Source organism: Lepidochelys kempii, chromosome 4 (genome assembly GCF_965140285.1).
Source record: "Lepidochelys kempii isolate rLepKem1 chromosome 4, rLepKem1.hap1, whole genome shotgun sequence".
Taxonomy (NCBI): Eukaryota; Metazoa; Chordata; order Testudines; family Cheloniidae; genus Lepidochelys; species Lepidochelys kempii.
Genome location: NC_136383.1, coordinates 129,481,715 through 129,502,708, shown reverse-complemented (window position 1 = coordinate 129,502,708; position 20,994 = coordinate 129,481,715). Strand labels below are relative to the sequence as shown.

General features: G+C 43.5%; 1 protein-coding gene across 2 annotated transcripts in view; it reads right to left on the bottom strand.

The window, feature by feature from the left end:
- Positions 1–16,484, bottom strand: part of SUCLG1 (succinate-CoA ligase GDP/ADP-forming subunit alpha) — a 29,527-nt gene extending 13,043 nt beyond the window's left edge. Inside the window, exons 1-5 of one of the 2 annotated variants that reach the window (XM_073342911.2) lie at positions 16,264–16,484; positions 6,092–6,195; positions 2,618–2,734; positions 1,750–1,962; positions 1,568–1,625 (exon numbers count right to left, since the gene is read on the bottom strand). In XM_073342911.2, the coding sequence (XP_073199012.1) occupies positions 1,568–1,625; positions 1,750–1,962; positions 2,618–2,734; positions 6,092–6,195; positions 16,264–16,312 (541 nt within the window). In that variant the 5' untranslated portion in view covers positions 16,313–16,484. Of the gene's footprint in view, positions 1–1,567; positions 1,626–1,749; positions 1,963–2,617; positions 2,735–6,091; positions 6,196–15,523; positions 15,947–16,263 lie in introns of those variants that run through there. The other variant, XM_073342910.2, reaches the window with a different exon arrangement.
- Positions 16,485–20,994: the final 4,510 nt, after the last annotated feature.

Here is a 20,994-nt window from a genome sequence, read left to right as displayed (position 1 = left end):
GTGTCTTTAGAATATTACTAAAATATATTACTACGAAGGATCCAAAAATCCTTCAGAAATGGGGGGTGGAGGGGGAGAAGATGAAAGAGACCCAAGAAGCACATGGCACAAGAAGAGTTAGGGAGGGGGACGGGTGCCATAAAGCTCACATTTGCACTCACGGGATTCTTAGAACGCTGCTAGCTATGCTTCCATTGGGGGGGACAACGCGAGAGAATTAAGTACTTCATGGGCCTTGCCCTGGATTCTCTCTCTTTCAAACATTTTATGAGTATCTGACATCTCTTGCAGACTTTTAGAAGAGGTTTGATTCAGAAGGGAATGTCAGACAACTTGAGATGATACCATCAAACCAATGCTTTATGACTATTAAAAGAAGTTATCTACAAAGGGCATAACTGCACTCGTCTTTGATTTTTCAATTTCAGGTTTATGGCTACTTTTGAAACCAGAGGTGTGACCCGAATGCTAATACTTAATACTGCATCCAGCTTCTGCTTTCACCTTCGAATTTGCACTGCAGTGACACTAAATGCAAGAGTTTTGAAGCTTAGCTAGCACACTCCTCTCCTTCTGATTCTGACTCAGGATGTCCCAGCTGGCAGTTAAGCAGCACCATCTCACATGTAAAAATCTTGTGAAGAGTGACACCAGATGGTGCACAATTCTGAAGTCAAACCAAGTGTACCCTGTCTACAGTAGAAGCCCAAAAGCTCTGTGTAATAGCGCCTAGTTTACATGGCGTATCATACATTGTAGCTTTAACAAAAAAGTTTCTAGTGTTTTAAGAAGGGGAGTAGGAATCAAGACTCCGGACATCCTGGTTGTGTCATTGACCCTGTGTGTGATGCTGGGCATGTCGCAGCCTCATACAGTCTATCCTCCCTGCCCCCTTCTGAAAATATCTACCCCAGGGGTTCTCAAACTGGGGGTTGGAACCCCTCAGGGGGTCAGGAGGTTATTACGGGGGGGGGGGGGGTTGCGAGCTGTTAGCCTCCACCCCAAACCCTGCTTTGCCTCCAGCATTTATAATGGTGTTAAATATATAAAAAGGTGGGTTTTAAAAGGGGGGGGCGCACTCAGAGGCTTGCTACGTGAAAGGGGTCACCAGTACAAAAAGTCTGAGAACCACTGATGTGCCCTATTCAGATATTTATCACATACTCATCAGCATGGTATATAGGTGCAGACAAATCAACATTCAGTGAGAAGCCTATTTTCCTCCCTCTTAAAATCCTCACAGTGTTGAGAAGATAAGTGTTTCGGAGTTTGGTTCTTTATTTGAGGATTTTAATGCTTTTTATAGGCATAGTTCCTTTAAGAAAACAAAGTGGCTCACATTGCCTCAAGAATCCTTTTCAACCTCTTGCTTGCATTACTTCTGCTCAAGCAATGTCTGTGGCAAAATAAGGGGCTTCAGTCTCCAGAATTGTCAATCTGGCTCCACTGACCATTGCTAAATTCACTAATAACTTGTTACACGGTATATCTATTGCTTAGTTATATGTCATGACATGACCTGATAAAGCAACATATTTCAGCTTCAGCATGAATATGCAAGGCTTACCAATTCTTCCTTTCTTGTGAATGTGGCCTGGCATGATACCAATTTTGCATTCTCCAGGCTAAAAGAGTAGAAATAACAAATACGTTAAAAAAAAAAATCATGATGAAAATATTTTTTGAAAATTCACTGAAGATGAATTAGTCTCTGAAAAATTAGAAGAAATGTTTGTTTCAAACACTTACATTGATGACTCCAGGGCAATTTGGGCCCACTAGTCGAGTCTTATCCTGACGGATCAGTCTATGTTTAACTCGAACCATATCCTGCTGTGGAATGCCTTCCGTAATGCACACAATTAAGGGGATTTCTGCATCAACAGCTTCGTTAATTGCAGCAGCAGCAAATGGAGGAGGCACATATATAACAGAGGCAGTGGCGCCTGTTTGTTCTTTAGCCTAAACATGCATTAACAAAAAGCACATTAAACATTCAGCAAACCTTAAGAGTACATTGGGCAACTAACTCTTTAAATGTATCTATGTAAATATTGATGACAAAAAATAAATCAGGAGTTTAAAAGTCTATGGTCACAGCAGGTCTGTGCATAGCAATTTCATTCAGATTAACAGGAGATATAAACGGAGTAACTGCAGAACTGATTCCTAAAATAGGTTAATCTTCCAGGGAGTTTACACCACATACAGCAAAGTGTCCTCTTCAGTCCATTTATTCATTCAGTTTTTATGATCTATTTATCAAGAGCTTAAGTCATGAAGGATATCTAAGACTCTCCATATAAAATAAAGGTAAGTTGACACCAAATGACATCTAGGCCCTTATTTTATTTATATGTACAAATCAAAAAGTGACTTTTAAAATGGAACTCCAACTTGATTCATTGGTTGTGCCCACTATTATACAGACACTGACCGCAGACCACCTTGGTTTTATCTCTCACATATTTTAAAACCAGAAATGTAACCATGACTCCACTCAAATTCTGTCCCTTTTCAACTCTGGATGCTAGACATGTTCTAGCGTGTTCAACTTTGACAACCTTCCCACCCGCATCTTTACTGTCTAGTAGTCAATCCATTACTATTCAATTACCTCTTTCACGGAGTTAAAGACTGGCAGGCCCAGATGAGTTTTACCCCCCTTCCCTGGGGAAATTCCACCTACTAGTTTGGTGCCATATTCCAATGCCTGTTGGCTATGAAAGGTGCCCTATAAGAGATACACAGGAAACTTCAGATGCAAGCAAGAACGAACACTTTTATACACCTTCAAATAAAACATTTAAAAATTGAAGGCACATTATGAACAAATTATAATTAAGAATAAATAATGTAATTAAGAACAAATATATGCCAATAAGAGAAAGTAAATTAGAAGCATATGTCAAAGTCAGAGTAAAATATAAACTACAAGTTTTATGTATGCCATCTAAAAGGCTCATTTCAATGTATGCAAAATTGCAGCACATTTATCAAACATTCTAAAGAAGTGTAATATTCTAAATCAAATTATTGTTTAAAAAAGGAAACCCAACTATTCGCTATTAAAACTGTTGGTACTCTTAACATATTCCTGTGTTTATATAATCTATGTAGAACCAAAGCAACTTCACAGTTGTAAACTGAGGAGAAGAGAAAAGTTTTGGAATGAGATTTAGAAGAGAGGGAGTGATCTCAATCTTGAAGGGAAATAAAGAGGTGCAAAGTTTCTAGATAAATGAGGCAGCACAAATTAATAATGAGAGCAGAGGAGCATGGGCCTGGAAAGGAGGGTGACAGGGGAAAAGTGGAGTAAATTCTTGGAGAGATCTGAAAGTCAAGAGGGAAACTGTTATATGTGGAAAAACAGCGAAAAATGAGCGAGATAAGATCTCTCTCTGGAGAAAGGTATTAGTCTGCCCACAGCACTCTGTACCCCATGGAGTTTAGTATTGTTAAAATGAAGGAATTCATTATCAAGCAAAGGAGTTACAAAATGAACTGTAACACACACGCAAACACACACACACTCTAAAATAAAAAGTGGGATCAATTTAATTAACACAAACAGGGTTTGAGATTAAGGGCCCAAAACTCAGGGCATAAATTTCTATTGAAAATGTATGAAGACAAAAAAGCTGATGCACAAGCATGATGCATAAAAACCTTTCCTTTGAGAATTCAAACAAAATTCATTATGTTATGAACAGAAAAAACAATTCTGGGTATTCACATGGAAATGAAGGCTATAATTAGAGGTCATTTGCACTATATATACACACAATATATAATTACTGCTGAGGAAATTCTGCACCAAAAAAATAAAATTTGCAAAATTTTCTTGGTCAATAAATAAATGTGGAGGCTGCAGCATGGCAGTGGGGAACCCTGGCCACTGGATGCACAGAGGTAGAAAATCATCCTGCAACCCCTCTTCACCCCCAACACACACTTCCCTGAACATTGTCTTGGCCACAAGACTGCATCCGACCCTGACCCAGCACAAGGGCTAGGCCTGCCCCAGGAACACCCCAGGGCCCTGCCCCTCTGCACCAGGAACATCAGGTGTGGGCAAGCAGGTTTAGCCCAGCAGGCTCCAAGTATAGAGGGGCTTAGTACGGGGGGATCCAAGTGTGGGGTAAGAGGGTTCTCTGTGGGGCAATCTAGGTGCAAGTGGCTCAGTGGGGGACCTGGATGCACAGGGGCTCATTGAGTGGGAAAGGGGGTGTTTCCAGATGCAGGGGGGTCCAGAGGAAGGTGATTGAGGGTCAGCGGGGTAGAAGAGGGCGAGATGGGGCTTGACAGGGCTAGGTGCTGGGGGAGCGGAGCTTGCCGGCGTGGGGGTCCAGGTGCAGCTAGTTGAGGCTCCATAGGGTAGGGGTGTGGGGGGGCTTGTCAAGCTGGTTCAGGTGCAGGGGGGTGAGGCTTGTTGAGGTGGGGATTTGATGGGCTTGCTTAAATGGGAAAGCCCCAGCTGCTGCCACCAAGGGGACATTGCATACTGGGCTCCTGCCCCTCCCCATGATTCCCCCCATTCCCTCCCCCTTTCTCTCTTCACTATCCCCTGCCCCTATCCCCCTTCCCTTACTCTCACATCCCCCTCCTCTTGCCCCATCCTGCCCCCCTCTCCTATTTCCCCCATTGGCACTCACTGTTGCTCAAAAAACAGGAGAGTTCCCAGCACACAGAAGAGGAACATGACCGGCACTAGTACCCAGGAGGCAGCATCCAAGTGGCACCCTCCTTCAGCTGGGTAGCTCTGCGCTCACAGAAATGGGGGGCAGTGGCTCATGACCCTGTGTGCCCCTACACACCTTGCCTGCTTGGGAGGGCAATGTCCCCCACAAAATTACACCCAGGGGCATCCCACTGCCCCCACTCCACCACCACCACCCACACCCCACCATAGCTTCCCTTTGCTTCCCCTCAGAAAATGACAAGGAAGCAAAGAAATCTGCAGGGGGACATGAATTCTGCAAACGTGCAATGGCGCAGAATTCCCACAGAAGTAATATAATGTGACACATGGACATAATGAATAGCTATTTTACAGTGCACATTAAAGTTTTAAATGACCTTCAGAATACAGCATGCCTTTTTTTCTTTTCTATCAGAGCAGTTCGGCTCCAAATCACAAGATAATAGTTCAGCTAGTTCTCTCCTGCCAATACATTTTCAGACAACATAGGAAAGGCCCACATTTTATATTCCAAATCAGCTTTAAACAGATCACAAACATGATACTCAAGTGCAAAAAAAAAAACCCATTGGCAGCTGCTGCTAATTCATCTCAATGCACTTCTATCTAATGCGGTCTTTTCCTCATTCAAATGTGTAACAATGAGAGAATGTGAAAGGAGGATTAAATGAATTAAGATGACAAAAATTACAGATTCCCTGTGGAAAATAAACTCTTAATTTAAAACAAAAAGCATTGTCTCAATGATAACAGCATTTGAATGAACAAACACTAACCAGAGAAGCTAAAGAGCCCAGTTGCTGAATTTGAGCATGAACTGGATTGGAAACAGTGGGATTCCAGATTGCTATCAGAAATTGAAAATACAAAGAATAAAGTGACTACAAGAGGCAACCTCTTATTCAGAGGTCACAAAGCTTCAATTAACACATACCATGGAGGATTGGTTCTAAACAAAATAAGGATGAAAGTCAGTGGTGTCAAACAGTAACAGAATTATATACAGGATATGGTTTTGCAAAATAGCAACACACAATGCTTGAAGCAAATTGCTTCATCAATGAAAAACATTTCCCTTTATCCAGAAGATAATTCAGCATAAAAAATTCAAAGCAGAAAACAGAAAAGCTCTTTCTACAAAGAATACATATTTTCCTTACAGAACTTTTTGAAGAAATACCTTATATTAGATGTGGTGACAAGGCTAAATAATGCAAACAGTGATATGATAACTCAGCTTTTAAAAAGTCTGCATTTGCTAGAAGGACATATATATGCACAACAAATGAAACCAAAAATATGGAACACCTGTTAAATCTCTTGGCTACTCAATTTTTTCCATTTAAAGAAGGTTATGCTAAGCATTTCATCTATACCAAAGATACGCACCTGTTTGCCAGTAAAACCCTGGCAAATAACTTTTGTATTTGTATTGATATTAAGATTTTTCCGTGTGGCTGAATAGGAACAGTGACGTACTCCATTCTGCTGCACTAAAAAAAATAAAAAAATAATAAAAAGGTTAATCTCTTGTGTTTCTAGAATCTTACTTTACCCTTCTATATGGCCTTACAAATGTTACTAAACTAAGCCTTTCAACACCCCATGAATCAAACATGACTCCATTCTACAGTTACATAAGGGAAGGACAGAGTCTGAGACTCAGATTTTCAGAAATCTTTAATTTTTGGTGCCCTACTTTAGATACCTCAGGCTGGATTTCCAGGGGTGCTGAGCACCTGTAGCTCCCATTGACTTTGTCTGGAGTGTGGGTAGGGTTGCCAATTCTCCCAGACTGGCTGGGAGTCTTCCAGAATCAATCTCCCAGTGGCTACTGAAATCAATCCGGGAGATTTTAATAGGCTGCTAAAAGTCCAGGCAGCAGCTCCTAGAAGCAACTAGCACATCCCTCTGGCTCCTGGGCGCAGGGGGTCTCTGCGTGCTGCCCCCGCCCCGAGTCCCAACTCTGCAATTTCCATTGGCCAGGAACCACAGCCGATGGGAGCAGTGGGGGCGGAGCCTGCAGGAAGGGGTAACAAACAGAGCCACCTGGTCACTCCTGAACCTTAGAACCAGACATGTCAGTCGCTTCCGGGAGCCACCTGAGATAAGCACTGTCCATCCGAAGCCCACACCCCTCATCCCCTCCTATACCCCAACCCTCTCCCCTACCCCTGAGACCCCTCCTGCACTTAATCTCCCTCCCAGAGCCTGCACCCCACACTCTCTCCTGCACCTCAATTCCCTGTCTCAGGCTCAGCCTGGAGCCCTCTCCCACACTCTGAACCCGTTGCCCCACACTCCAGACCAGAGCCTGCACCCCCTCCCACACTCCAACCCCTTACTCCAGGCCCCCACCCTCACCCACTTGCACTGGACTGGGTCAAGCGGGGTTTTGGGGAAGGGGCAGGGCAGGGATAAGGCCTCAGGGAAGGGCCAGGGCAGGGCATTTGGGTTTGTGCAGTTAGACAGTTGGCAACCCTAACTGTGGGTGCTCAGCATGTGAAGAGTCAGGGCCTGTTTCCAAAAAAAAAAAAAAAAAAATACACCCCACAACAGAGGCCACTTTTAAAAACATGGCCTAAGACTTAACCACGGCCACAGAGTGAGGCATTTCAGAACTGGGAATAGAGCCAGCTCCTCAGTCCCAATAGCCAAGGTACCACACAGCCCCGAGTATATACATAGATTACACCTTAGCCAATATGAAACATCTAGAAGGATCACTCAAGGCTAAAGATTCAGTGAGAAGCTTTTTCCAATAATTTCCTAGCTGCTGGGGCTTAGAAACCACAAACCTAAAATCATGCTTGGACTTGTGGGGAAAAGGAAGGCCCTCCATCACCACTTTCCATCTAATTCAGCAAGAGAATGCTTGCATGTGCCTCTTCTCACTGCTTTCAACACCCTAAAGATATACAGCTAAAGAAAACCAATTAGTACAGAAATTGCATACTAAAAAGAAAGGGGACTTGCTAGCTAGGTTGGAGGCTGTGAAAAGCAATATTAACATACAAACAAATATCACTTTTCACAGCAGACTTGATAGCTGGCTGGGAGGCTGTGAAAAGTGAATTTTGCATGTTTGTTAATATCACATTTCACAGCCTCCAACCTAGCTAGCAAGTCTGCTGTGCAGTCTGCACTAGTAAGTTTGCTGTAAAAGCTGTATGTTTTGTTAATATAAATATCACTTTTCACAGCAGGCTTACTCAGCCTGGGCAAGCCCCAGCACAGCAAGCAGTGTGGGGGGGAGGGGACACCCTGGGGTCCCAGGGCCTCAGGCCCAAAGTCCTACGACCCCCAATAAGATGGGTCAGGAACTCACTGGCCATCTGGAGTCCAAGGTTCCCCCATTGTGCCTACATGTCTCCAGAGGCAGTGCAGGGCACCAACCCCTGCTGGCAGCATTAGCAAACACCTAGGCAGCCATACACAGTAGCAACAGGGAGGGGAGGAGCTGCTACTTTGCCCTCCACCACTCAGGAGGCTGTCCTGGCTGCAAGAAAAGTGACTGGTAACTGCATGCGGCACGTGGCCACATTTGGGAAACACTGGTCTAATGTCTAATAAAGCTTATGCTCAAATAAACTGGTTAGTCTCCAAGGTGCCACAAGTACTCCTTTTTTTTTTTTTTTTTTGCAAATACAGACTAACACGGCTCTTACTCTGAAAACTGGTCTAATGTGTGCACTGTATCTGAAGAGTAAATGGTCTGCTTATCCTAACCATGTCCAAAAAGTGACTGTAAAAATGGCATAATAAGGCCCATGTTTATTGTTTAAGATCTTCTCTATACTGGGAAATACCAAGAATCCTAATCCTAACTTATTACTTATTGTTTGAATTACAGTAGTGCTAGAGGCCCCGTAACACTTTCCCAGAGTATCCAGAGCTGTGAGCACCTAATCACCACCACCTGCCCTTAGCATGAGGAAGTTTTGTATATGCCTGCCGTGGATCAGCTCCCTGAAACCACCAGCCTCTGGCAACATAAGCAGAGCTGCTGAGCTTTCCAGGCCTGACTCACTCTGTGTCGATTAACGATAGGCGCACACCAACCACCGTGTCCTCCGAGCGTCCCTCTGGAGTGCCCAGCCCCAGTTATGCCGGACGCTCACAGAACTTTTAGATGCTCTATTCACAAAGGAACAGTACACATCAGCTTGTAAGATTCAACTCAGGATCACCACTTCACACACAGCATATATTTTTACACAGTGAAAACAAGAATAAGTTTATCAAAGAAAAGAGATTCAAGTGATAGGGAGTGAGAATACTGGAAGCAGACGGTTGTATATAAAACAAAATTACCACGTTTTCTAGAGACTAAACTTAACTAACAAGGCATTCCCCTATTTCCTACAAAATAACTTACTCCAAGGGCTTTCCAGCTTTTCAACCAACCCTGGCTGAAATCCCTTTTCATGAAGCCAACCCACTGTCAATTTACTTCCTCAGTGAGGGACACCAAGGTCTCTCTGCACCCCCAAATATACCTGAACATACCTTTGATGTTCACCTGAAACTACCATTCTCCTCCGCCTTCCCAGTTGTTTACTTCTTTCTGTTAATTTCCTTCTCAAGGCTCTACAAGTTCTTCATTAGCATTTGACTTAGCATGTCATACAAGTCAACTAGCACACCATCTTCATGGTGGACCACTGTGTATAAGTGTTTCGAGCCACCTAACCTGGAGAAGGGGGTCTCCAGAAATGCTACCTTTGTGTGATCTGCTTTTAACTAAAGAGCTAGATAACATAATTTTTAGTATATAGACACTTAACTGGTACACTGATCATAATCATTGTGACACAGGCTTTCATTAGAGACCTCACATGACAGTCCTTTGGTGAACCCAGGGGATCCCTGTATTCTCTGCCAGTTGGCATTCAGAGGTTCTTGGGTCACAGCCCCAATCAAGATCAAAGCCCCATTGTGATAAGCACATAGAATGTAACTATCCCTGCCGCAAAAAGTTTGCAATCTAAATAATCAGGACAGAGTTAGGATAAGAGGGAAACAGAAATGGACAAGTGAAGTGACATCCCTAATTCACAGTTGTGAAGAGTCAGGGCCAGGAACAGAACATGTGTCTTGATTTCCAAGTAAGGCCTGTATCCACACTGCCTCTCCACAGTTCTAACGCCAATTCAGCTGACCAATTTATTGGGAGTTAAAGTATTCCAACGTAAGTTTACTCACAAAAAGCTCTGTGTACTTATGACAGAATAGGTATTTTTCACTCTACTAGAAGAGGTCTGAAGCCTGGTAGCTAAACATCAGGCAATTTGTTTCTGCTGTAAAATGTATGCCTTTTGCACTCGTACAGCTTAGCCTAGTTTTAATACAGTGCAGCAACCAAAGTGGCTATGTCCAGTGAAGACAGATTTTCAGTACAGACAGCTCGAGCCGACACTGCTACTCCACCACTTTAAAAAGCTGCAGCACAGTGAGTCTGGTCAGCTTTCCTTGCTGTTATTTAGAACCCTGTTCATTTCATAGGGGTCCACAAGAATCAGGAGAATTTTATTCTCTGCTGCTTGGAAAAGCTTTGAGCATCTGCAGATTCAGGATCAGGGTGTATTCATTGAGAGGAATCAAATACAGAAGCGTGGCAGGGGCACAGCAAAGACATTCCCTTGCAGCAGCTGAATTAACGGTAGCATAGCAAATCCACACTGTTACTCCAATAGCCAGGAGGCAGGCAAAAACGTAGAGGAGGGTAACTCTTCCTCCTACATCCCCTTGAAATAGTCAGGAGGTTTTGGGCGAAGGCACAAATAGGAAGAGAAAAGATTGTTCCTTCTCCTCTCCAAGATCTACATAAGGTATTGGAGAGAGGCTTCCAATTTCAGACACCTACTGGTTGGAAAATGTAGCCCCTAAACAGGGTCCACAGAAAGAACACTGGTGAAACTCCAGAAGCTGCCTCCTCGTCCCTTTCCCCTTGTCCCTAGCCCCACCCCTCACCCCCATCAGCCAGGAACAGAGGGATTGCTACTGGATAGCCACTCAAACCCAATCTTTTGTATATTCCTTTAGCTAGGTTTAGTCCTTGGCCTATTTCATGACCAATAATATCTCCAAGCTCTTTATTGGGTGAGGGAGATAGGACAGAGTGGATAACAATCAAACTTTTCTGGGAACCATCTCCCCCATCAGATTTTGTTATTTAAAATTATAATTTTCTCCTTTTAAAACTAAACCTTTTAAAAATGAAATCTGAATTTAATACATAATATGTTAAGGCCTGAATTTATTCTAATCTCTTAAAACATTCAATAAAAAACTCTGAATCCATGAGCCTCTATCAAAAACTAACTAAACAGCTGCTTCTCTGTATAAAGAATCAGGGAATAAACCTCTAACTTTATAAATACGGCACAACAGGTCATGTACTGTATTAAGGGCTTGTTTTCTTTAATAAAAAAATTGTATGCAGTTTTCTGTGTTTAAATTCCAATTACCGTACTAATACAACTTGACAGATCATGAGCAAAACATCAATTTAGTGAATAAGCAATATATCATTCACCATTTTCTAACATACTAAGAGTGTACAATTAGAATCTGAAAATATTGAGCAATACAATTGCTTAAATAAATGTATACAATTATAGTGTACCCTCCTGGGTAGCAAAAAGATGTACAAGATCTAGCATAGAGATGCTTTATGTAGGTGCAAATCAACATGATTTAATAGTTATATCAACCAAAGGCAATGCATCTTTCTTTAGAAAAGATCTGAAGTACAAATTGAAAAGTAGATTAAAATTGAGGCTTTCCACTTGGTGATTTAAATCAATCCACTAAGATGAGAGGAAACATGCAGAAGCCAACTTTGGAAAAGATACACCATAACCTCTTATGTGAAGAAAAAAATAAAATGGAGTGATGATATGAAGGGACAGAAAGTATAATAAAAGCAAGAGGGCTGTAGCAATATTTTTTAAATAGTTTATTGAATAGCAAGTTGGTGTTCCAAGTACATACAGTACCCCACTTTCCTCTTCACCTTTGCCTTGTTTTGTCAATCAGGATCAGCAGCTCTTGTTCCTCATCTCCAAGCATTCTTGTCAAGTGCATCTTCCAGGCTGACACCAACCTTCTTCATGTCACAGAACCATAGAAATGTAGAGCTGGAAAGGACTTTGAGAGGTCATCTAGTCCAGCCACCCTGGCTGAGGCAAGATCAGGTAAAAGCAGACCGTCCCCTGACAGATATTTATCCAACCTGTTCTGTCCAGTGCTTAACTATCCTTATAGTTTGAAGCTTTTTACCAATATCTAACCTCAACCTCCCTTGCTCCAGATTAAGCCCACCACTTCTTATCCTACCTTCATTGCACACAGAAAACAATTGATCACAGTCCTTCCGTATAACAGCTCTCAACAGTCATCACATGTAATCAGATATTCCTCATTTTCTCAAGATTTAACATGGCTAGCTTTTTTTAAGCTTTCCTTATAGGTCAGGTTTTCTAAACCTTTTATTATTTTTTTTTTGCTCACCTCTGGACTCTTTCCAATTTATCCACATATCTCTTATGCATCATGCCCAGAATTGGGCACAGTATTCCAGCTGAGGACTCACCAGTGCTGAGTAGAGCAGGATAATTACCTCCCACATCTTACATACAACACTCCTGTGAATACACCCCTGAATATTAGACTTTTTTGCAACTGCACCACATTGTTGACTCATACTCAATTCGTGATCCACTATAATCAAGATTTTTTCAGCTGTACTATTGCCTAGCCAGTTATTCCCCATTTTGCAGTTGTGCATTTGATTCTGCCTTCCTAAATGAAGCAGTTTGCACTTATCTTTATTGAATTTCATCTTGTTGATTTCAGACTAATTCTCTAATTTGCCAACCTAGTATTGAAGTCTAATTTTGTCCTCCAAAGGATTTGCAACCCCTTGCAGGTTTGATGTCATCTGCAAGTTTTATGAGCACACACTCTATTATCCAAGTCATTCATGAAATTATTAACCAATACTGGACCCAGGACTGACCCCTGCAGGACCCCACTAGATATGCCCTCCCCGTTTGACAGAAACCACTGATACCTACTGAGTACAGACTTTCAACTAGTTGTGCACCCCCTTATAGTAATTTCATCTAGACCACGTTTCTCTAGTTTGCTTATGAGACTTATGTGGGGCTGTGCCAAAAGCCTTACTGATATCAAGATATATCACTTCTAGAGCTTGCTGCCCTTGAGTAAGCCAGTAACCCTGTCAAAAAAAGAAAATTAAGTTGGCTTGGCATTATTTGTTCAGATCTGTGCTGGATATGCTTTACAATCCTATTATCCTCTACGTACTTACAAGCGGATTTAATAATTTGTTCCAGTATCTTTCCAGGTATCCAAGTCAGGCTGACCGGTCTATAATTCCCCAGGTCCTCTTTGTTCTTCCTTTAAAGATAGGTACTATAGCTGTCCTCCTCCAATCCTCAAGGACCTTCCCTTGTCCTCCATGAGTTCTCAAAGATAACTGCTAACAGCATTGAGATTGCTTCAGCTAGTCCTTTAAGTACCCTAGGATGACTTCAATCAGGCCCTGCCAACTTGACTACATTTCACTTATCTAAATATTATTTAACTTTCTCTGACTCCTAATGTATTTTAAGGCAATAAGAAGAGATTATTTAGGTTCTTTGCTAAGTAAAACTCATTTTGTGTCTTAGCCATTCTGATTTTTGTCCCTACACGCTTATGCTATTCTTTTCTACTCCTCAGCAGTTCATCCATGTTCCCACTTTTTGTAGGATTCCTTTTTGATTTTCCAGTCATTAAAGAACTCCTGATGGAGCCATACTGGCCTCATATTATCCTTATCTGTCCTTTCCATCAGGATAGTTTGCAATTGTGCCCTTAACATCATCTCCTTGAGAAACTGCTAGCTCTCCAGAACTACTTTTTTCCTTAGATTTTCTTCCCATTGGATCTGACCTACTAGTTCTTGGAGTTTCCTAAAGTCTGCTTTTTTCAAGTCCAATTTCAGTATATGTGCTGCCGAAGATTGCAGAAACAAAAAAACCTTCGGTGAGCGTCTTTCTTCCTGATGCCTTGTCGAAGTTTTGTAAAGGGAGCAGAAAGGGATGTTTGGTTCAGCAAGAGTAGAAACTGATTTAGGCTCCAATCTGTAATTTAAAGCACACAGGCAGATAGCTGCACCTTCATGGAGTTCCAAAGAATTCAGGGAGCTTAGTCGCCCATATGCTATCAGTTGTAGGATAGAAGCCTGACAACTAAGGGACCAATTCTTCAATGGATTCCAAATGAGCAGATCCCTGTGCAGATCTCCATTGACCTCAATCTGTCCATTCAGTGCTCACTACAGGATCTGTGTCTAACTTATTACACAGCGATACAGCGAAACTTGCTACACACAGCACTGCCAACTGCAAAGTAAACAAACTAAAGGCAAAGAGAATGTTTTCGCGAATCTCTTTCAGTTGTAGTAATCTTAGGTGTTACTCGTAACTATTATAACCACACAAAGTTTTCAGGCAGAATTGAGATTTTCAAGTTTAAATAAACTTCACAATTTTTTAGTTATTAGTAGGGACCCACCATACCAAATTTGTGGCCAAGAAAAATACATCATGGACCGTGAAATCTGGTCTCCCTGTGATATCTAGTCTTTTGTGTGCTTTTACCCTATACTATACAGATTTCACAGGGGAGATCAGCATTTCTCAAATTGGGGGTCTTGACCCAAAAAGGAGTTGAGGGGTATGGAGGGAGAGGCGTGTTGCAAGGTTATTTTAAGGGGGTCCAGTATTGCCATCCTTACTTCTGCACTGCCTTCAGAGCCGGACAGCCAGAGAGCAGCAGCAGCTGGCCATGCGCCCAGCTCAGAAGGTAGTGCCCCACCCGCAGCAGTGCAGAAATAAGGGTGGCAATACCATACCATGCCATCCTTACTTCTGCGCTGCTGCTGGAAGCGCCTCTCCCTTCAAAGCTAGGATCCCGGCCAGCAGCAGTCACTGCTCTGTGGCTGCCTAGCTCTGACAGCAGCGCCATCGTCAGCAGCAGCGCAGAAGTAAGGGTAGCAGCAACCTCCACTGAATGCATCCGATGAAGTGAGTGTAGCTCATGAAAGCTTATGCTCAAATAAATGTGTTAGTCTCTAAGGTGCCACAAGTCCTCCTTTTCTTTCTGCGAACACAGTCTAACAAGGCTGCTACTCTGAAACCTACAAATAACCTTGAGACTCCCTCACAACTCCTTTTTGGGTCAAGACCCCTACAATTACAACACCATGATATTTCAGATTTAAATAGTTGAAATCATGATATTTATGATTTTTAAAATCTTATGACCGTGAAATTGACCAAAATGGACCATGAATTTGGACATTAAAAAAATACCATTTGTTCTTATCCTTTCTAGAAACCCCCCCGTTTGTTCAATGCTGGCCTTATGACATACAGGACTTTCAGCTAACAGAGAAAAGGAAAATTAAAGGTATTTTAAGAAAGAACAACAGATGACCACCTCTGATTTTGCTGGCTGGCACAGCACCACCCAGCACCATCAACAGTTGGGCCTGCGTGTTCACGCTTTCCTCACCATTTACAGTACTATAAGACAATGATGTCCTACACAGGAGGTTTCCTCCAGTACACGTTTACTGAACTTCGTAACTTCTCACAGATTTCTCCCTCTCTTTTTAAAAAATACAGGCCGGCAGCAACAGGTGTTAAGCGCCAGAAGGAAAAGTTTGCCGAACCATCGCACATACAACCTTTTTTTTTTTTTTATTTTGAACAGCTACGAAGTTTTGCTAAAAGACCACCTCACCTGTACCCTCGGAAGGGCCCACGGAGGGTTGAACGCTGCCTGACAGAGCAGGGACACGGGCCTTTAAATACCTTTCCGGACCCGACAGAGTTCTGCGCGGCTCCAGAGCGTGGCCTTTCCCCAGCAGAAGCTGGGCCAAGAACAGAGATGCCCCCACCCAGCGCGCCGCTCCAAGAGGAGACTGAAAAGCAAGGCAGCGGCGAGAGCACTGGACTGGGACGCAGGAGCACGGGGCTCTTCCCCCGGCTCTGCCCCGCATCCACCCCGCGAAGGGAGAGAGTGACCCCAGCTTCCCCGGCAAAGCGCTTGGCGCTGCACGGCTGAGGCCCGCCCCGGCGCAAGGGCCGGGACCGGCTACGGGCCGGGACGTCGCGCTTGCGGCGGAGCGAGCCGCGCCCTCCTGTTACCCCGGGCGGCGGCTACACAGCGGCGATCCCCGGCCCCCGGGGGGGGGGGGACCCAGGAGGAGCCCGGCAAAGAGCAGCAGCAGCGGGCAGCACCCGCCCGAGGCACCGAGCCGGGGGCAGCCCAGCCCCGCGGGGCCCGGAGACACCAAGCCCCGCCCGGGGAGGAGCAGGGACACTGGGGTGTCTCTTCCAGCCCCAGGCCAGACCGGTGTAAGCCCCCCCCCACCCCGGCCCGGCCCGGCCCAGGGGGGGGGGCCCTTGAGGCCTCCCCCCAGCCCCGGCTGCCAGCCCGACCTAGCGCCCGCGCGGGAGGCGGCCCGGCCCGGTACTCACAGAGCAGGAGGCGGCCCAGGAGGCGGGAAGCGCCGCTGCAGTGAGACATCGTCTCCTTCCCCAATGACACGGGGGCCCGGCGGGCGGCGGCGCTCGCGCCCGCGCGCGCAAGCAGGCGGCCAGCGAGAACGCCGGAGGCCAAACCGCCCCTACACCCGGCTCTGCCTGGGCAGCCCCGCCCTGCCACGGGGATATGGGGCCCGGCGCTGGCCCGGCCACCAATCCCACATCTGGCCCTGCGCGGCGGCTTCGCAGCTGGCGGGCAGGGGTCCTCGCGAGCTGAGGGCAGGACCCCGCCACGCAGGGGCTTGTGGGGCTTGTAGTTCAGGGGAGGAGGGAAGAGATGGCGGAGGGCTTAGTGGGAGTGGGAGGGGGAGGGGAAGATGTGAGGGCGAAGGGCCAAAGGAGAAGGGGGCAGAGGCGGGAATGTCATCCCAGACTCAGACCAAATCAGGGGAAAGGCTCCTTTCACCGTCCGTTCAGCCCCACCCCTCATGGCTCCATTTCGGACTCAGCCCGCCACGGTGTGGCACAGCCTGGCCCTGAGCCAGTGAAACTCTTCAACACTTGCCAAAGCGTGATCATCTGGGTAGACCCATTCAAGCCAAGTTCAAGTGCTTGGCTGGATCAGATTAGGGTTGCCAACCCTCCAGGAGTTGGCCCGGAGTCTCTCAGAATTGGCATCCATCTCCCGGTGACTACTGCCAGGGACCCAAGACATTTGAATAGGCTATTTTTTTAAAAAATGACATTGCATCATGTTGGGGGGGTGGGGAGTCTCCCGGGCTAGGTTCAATCAGAGGTGGCAACCCTAGATCAGATCCGGACACCAGAGTGCCCAGTATCTTGCTGGCTTGAGTGCTTAGTTTGGACTGATCTCTAATTAAGAGTTTCCCTATACGGTGCCAGACTTTGCCATCCATAATTTTATGAAAATAAAAAACAATAATAATTTACCTAAACAAAGGAAAGACAATGAAAACTGGCCCACAGATAGGGTGACCAGATGTCCCAATTTTCTAGGGACTGTCCCGATTTTTGGGTCTTTCTCTTATATAGGCTCCTATTATCCCCCACTCCTGTCCAGATTTTTCACATTTGCTGTCTGGTCATCCTACCCACAGAACTCCCAATTTCCTTGTTTGAATTTAACAAAAATAATTTAAAAAATACTGGCCAAATGATAAAACCCAGTGTTCCCTATTAAAAGGCATACTGTTTACTGACAACAGATCAGCAGAAAGCAAAGTGAAAAGAGGTCTTCACATAAAACTTTTAGCGAGCAAAGGTTATGTATTTATTTATTTGCATTGTAGTAGTGCATAATGGCCCCAGTCAGGAATCAGGGTCCAGTGTGCTAGGCACTATACAAATATACAACAACAAAAAACAGTCTGCCCCAAAAAACAAAGTAAATATAAAACAAGAGACAACAGCTGGATACAACAGATAGATTCAAGAGTGAGATTATTATGATCAGCATAATCAGCAACAGTCACAACACACAAGTTGCATAATCATTGTCAACATGGGAGATTAAATGATTTTGAAATGAATTGAAAAATAATTGCTAATCATAGTCCTTGTATACCGTGAAGTTTACTGATTTGGCTGACTTTCGGGGTGAGCAAACATGTTTGGATAAATTAAGTAATCACCTGAATCTTCAACCAAAATTCAAACTGAATTTTTTGGGGAGGATTCCTAAAGGTTGAGGGTTTTCTCCCAAGTTTCATGCATCTCTGCACTTTTTTTGGCCAGTACTGAAAGAGGAAATGCTTAAATAACCACAAGAAAGGCTGTTCTTGTGAGATTTGCAGCCCAGTTTTTACACACTGAAGCAGTTTAAGTAATGTCTGGATGAGCTTCTAAACTTCTAGGTTCTCAAAACCTCTAAACCTTTGAATGTTCAGTCATCCATCACTTGTTGACATACCTGCCAGATTCTCAGCTGGAGTAAATACAGTGTATGCCCATTTATCCAAATGGCCTGAGAGACATTCAAAACTTTTGGATAACTGGGCTTTCAGATATACAGAAGTGCTATTTTTAGCTGCAATGTCACTGATATAGAAATACAGGGAACAAAGAGAGTAGTCCTGATGTTTGCTTAATGCTTTGTACTTTATTGAAGTGTGAAAAATCAGCTGAAATGGTATTAGGTCTCAGTAATTTAAGGTAACGGGTCAAAATTGGTATACAAATACAAAGCTGCTGATTAAGGCTAACAGGCAGAAAGAAGCTAATAGGGAAGTTAATAGTGGGTGATTAACATCAGACTGGGGGGGGGGAGGAGACACACTGGATTCATATAAATAGGATTTTCGGATAAAGGGAATTAGGATAACTGGAATTATACTTTAGTTCAACTGAAGTCAATGGATCTGTACCGATTAATACCAGATGAGGATCTGATTCAGAATCTTTCTAGGTAGTGAGGATGAGATTTTCAAAGCTACCTAAGTGATTTAGCAGCACAAATCCCATACGTTTTCAGTGGGACATGTATGCCTATATTACATAGGCAGTTTTGAAAATCCCATCCACAGACTATATAGATGAAGTTTACACCAGTGATGACGACATTCTTGTGTTGAAAAATTACAGTTGAACTACAACTTGGAGGAATTTGCTCCCACCCACAAGTGATTGTCCAAGTTTACCAGTTTGACAGAATAATTTATAAGTTGGCAAGAACAATGATCAGTCACAGGGGTCTGACAACTGCTCCCTTAGTACAAATGGAGAAAGTGTATGTGTAAGCATCCTTTTTAAGGTCAAAATAAACATACTGGTTTTACACCAGCACATCTCAAATTAATCCATTCACTTAATGCCAGTGTTACTAAGATCAGAATGAAGTCTTAAATGCTATATTAAGCCTTCAGATGCTCAATTTCTGATGAAGTTATATTTTGCCCTGGGATTACATGCCCCACCATTTCACATTAGCTTTAGAAGTACATTGCCTGCCATGAGCTTTATACCAGGGTCCATTTGATAACCTATTTTTCTTCAATATGTGGCTTTCACTGAGACTCATGGAATGATTATGCAGTTTTAGTTGAGTAGTCATTGTATTATTATCAGCATATGTAGTTGATCTTTCCTATTAGCCATTTCTATACAAACTGCAGAACCATGAGAAAGCCATTCAAAAGGAGAAAATGAAGACAGAAAATGAAGTGGAGAACAGGAAAGAATGAAATTAGGAGAATAAAGAAAACCAAAAGGGAGAATAAACAAACAGCTGTTCTCAAGATATTTCCCTCATTTTGATTCACGTATTGGAGCCAAATTCAAATCTACACCATTGTTAGGAGTTGGATAAGAATCCAGTCCCTGAATTCTAACTTTGGTAGTATCCAGATCTAGAGAATGAGTACACTTGTAGATTATATAATGGTGCCTTTTATCCTATTAAGATATTTGGTCTCCAAAAGAATGCCATCTGTGAATACATTGCAGGGCTTCATAATTGAAAGGACATCCATGCATGAAGAAAGCAGTCTGGAAAAAATAAGACATGTTCCGTTTTGGAGTATTTCTGGAGCACAGTCAGGGTTTCGTTTCGACTCCCAACCCGAGAAGCTGAAATTGGCCTTTAGCCATTCAAATCCTGAACGTTGGTTCTGGATGCGAAAGTTCGTTTCAGGCTCCTCATATGCATGGAGGTTTTTAATCATCATTACATCAGAAAAGATTAAGGTACAGAAGCCTGGCCATCCCCAGCTAGAAAATATATAATTAGGCATATATGTGTGGAGGCTGAAAAAATTCCATGTTTTTAAGACAATAGACTAGCTCACACCAGAGAACACTGTGACTCACCCCACTTAAATTTACTGCTTTGGTAAACTTCTAGGAAATAACTTGTTCTGTCTGGGTAGGAATAATATAGAAATTACCAACACACTCATGAACTGGTATGGGATCAGGACACTTCTAGGTACACAACAAAGCAAATGCACCCTCACAAAATACAGCAGAAAGACTACATGATCTGTCATAGATTTCAAGGCCAGAAGGGACCCTTGTGACCATTTGACTGACCTCCTGTATAACACAGGCCATAGAACCTCCCCAAAATAATTCCTAGAGAAGAGCTTTTAGAAAAACATCCAATCCTGGTTTTAAAATTGCCAGTGATGGAGAATCCACCATGGCCCTTGGTAAATTGTTCCAGTCATCAATTACTCTCACTATTAAAAATGTACACCTTGTTTCCAGTCTTGGTCAGGCAGCCAGGTGCCAGGCAGCCAGGTGCTACTGTGACACAAGTAATAAAAATAACATTGGGTGGTACAAAATCCATGAGGAACAGTGTGATTGCTTCAAATGACAGCAGGACTGGGAGTCAACAGCTCTTGAGTTCCATTCCTGATTCTGCCACTAACTTCTCTGTCTCTCCTTGGGGCTAGTAATTTAGTTCAAAAGCTGCAGTTTAAAACGAGGCACCTAAATCCATATGTAGACTCCTAAATAATAGATCTATGTATAAAATATGGATAATAAAAAGGGTTGTGAAGCTAAAGTTATGTTTGTAAAGTGCTATGAGATCTTCCAATGGAAGATGTGATAGAGGAAGACAGTATTATGACGACTAAAATAAAGAAGACAGCATGACACACTGTTTTGTTTTGAAGTCTCAGTTTTCTTTTTATTTATTTCGTGAACATGCACTTGATGTCACCAGTGCTGAAACAGTCCTCAACACCTTTCTCTAGCCCA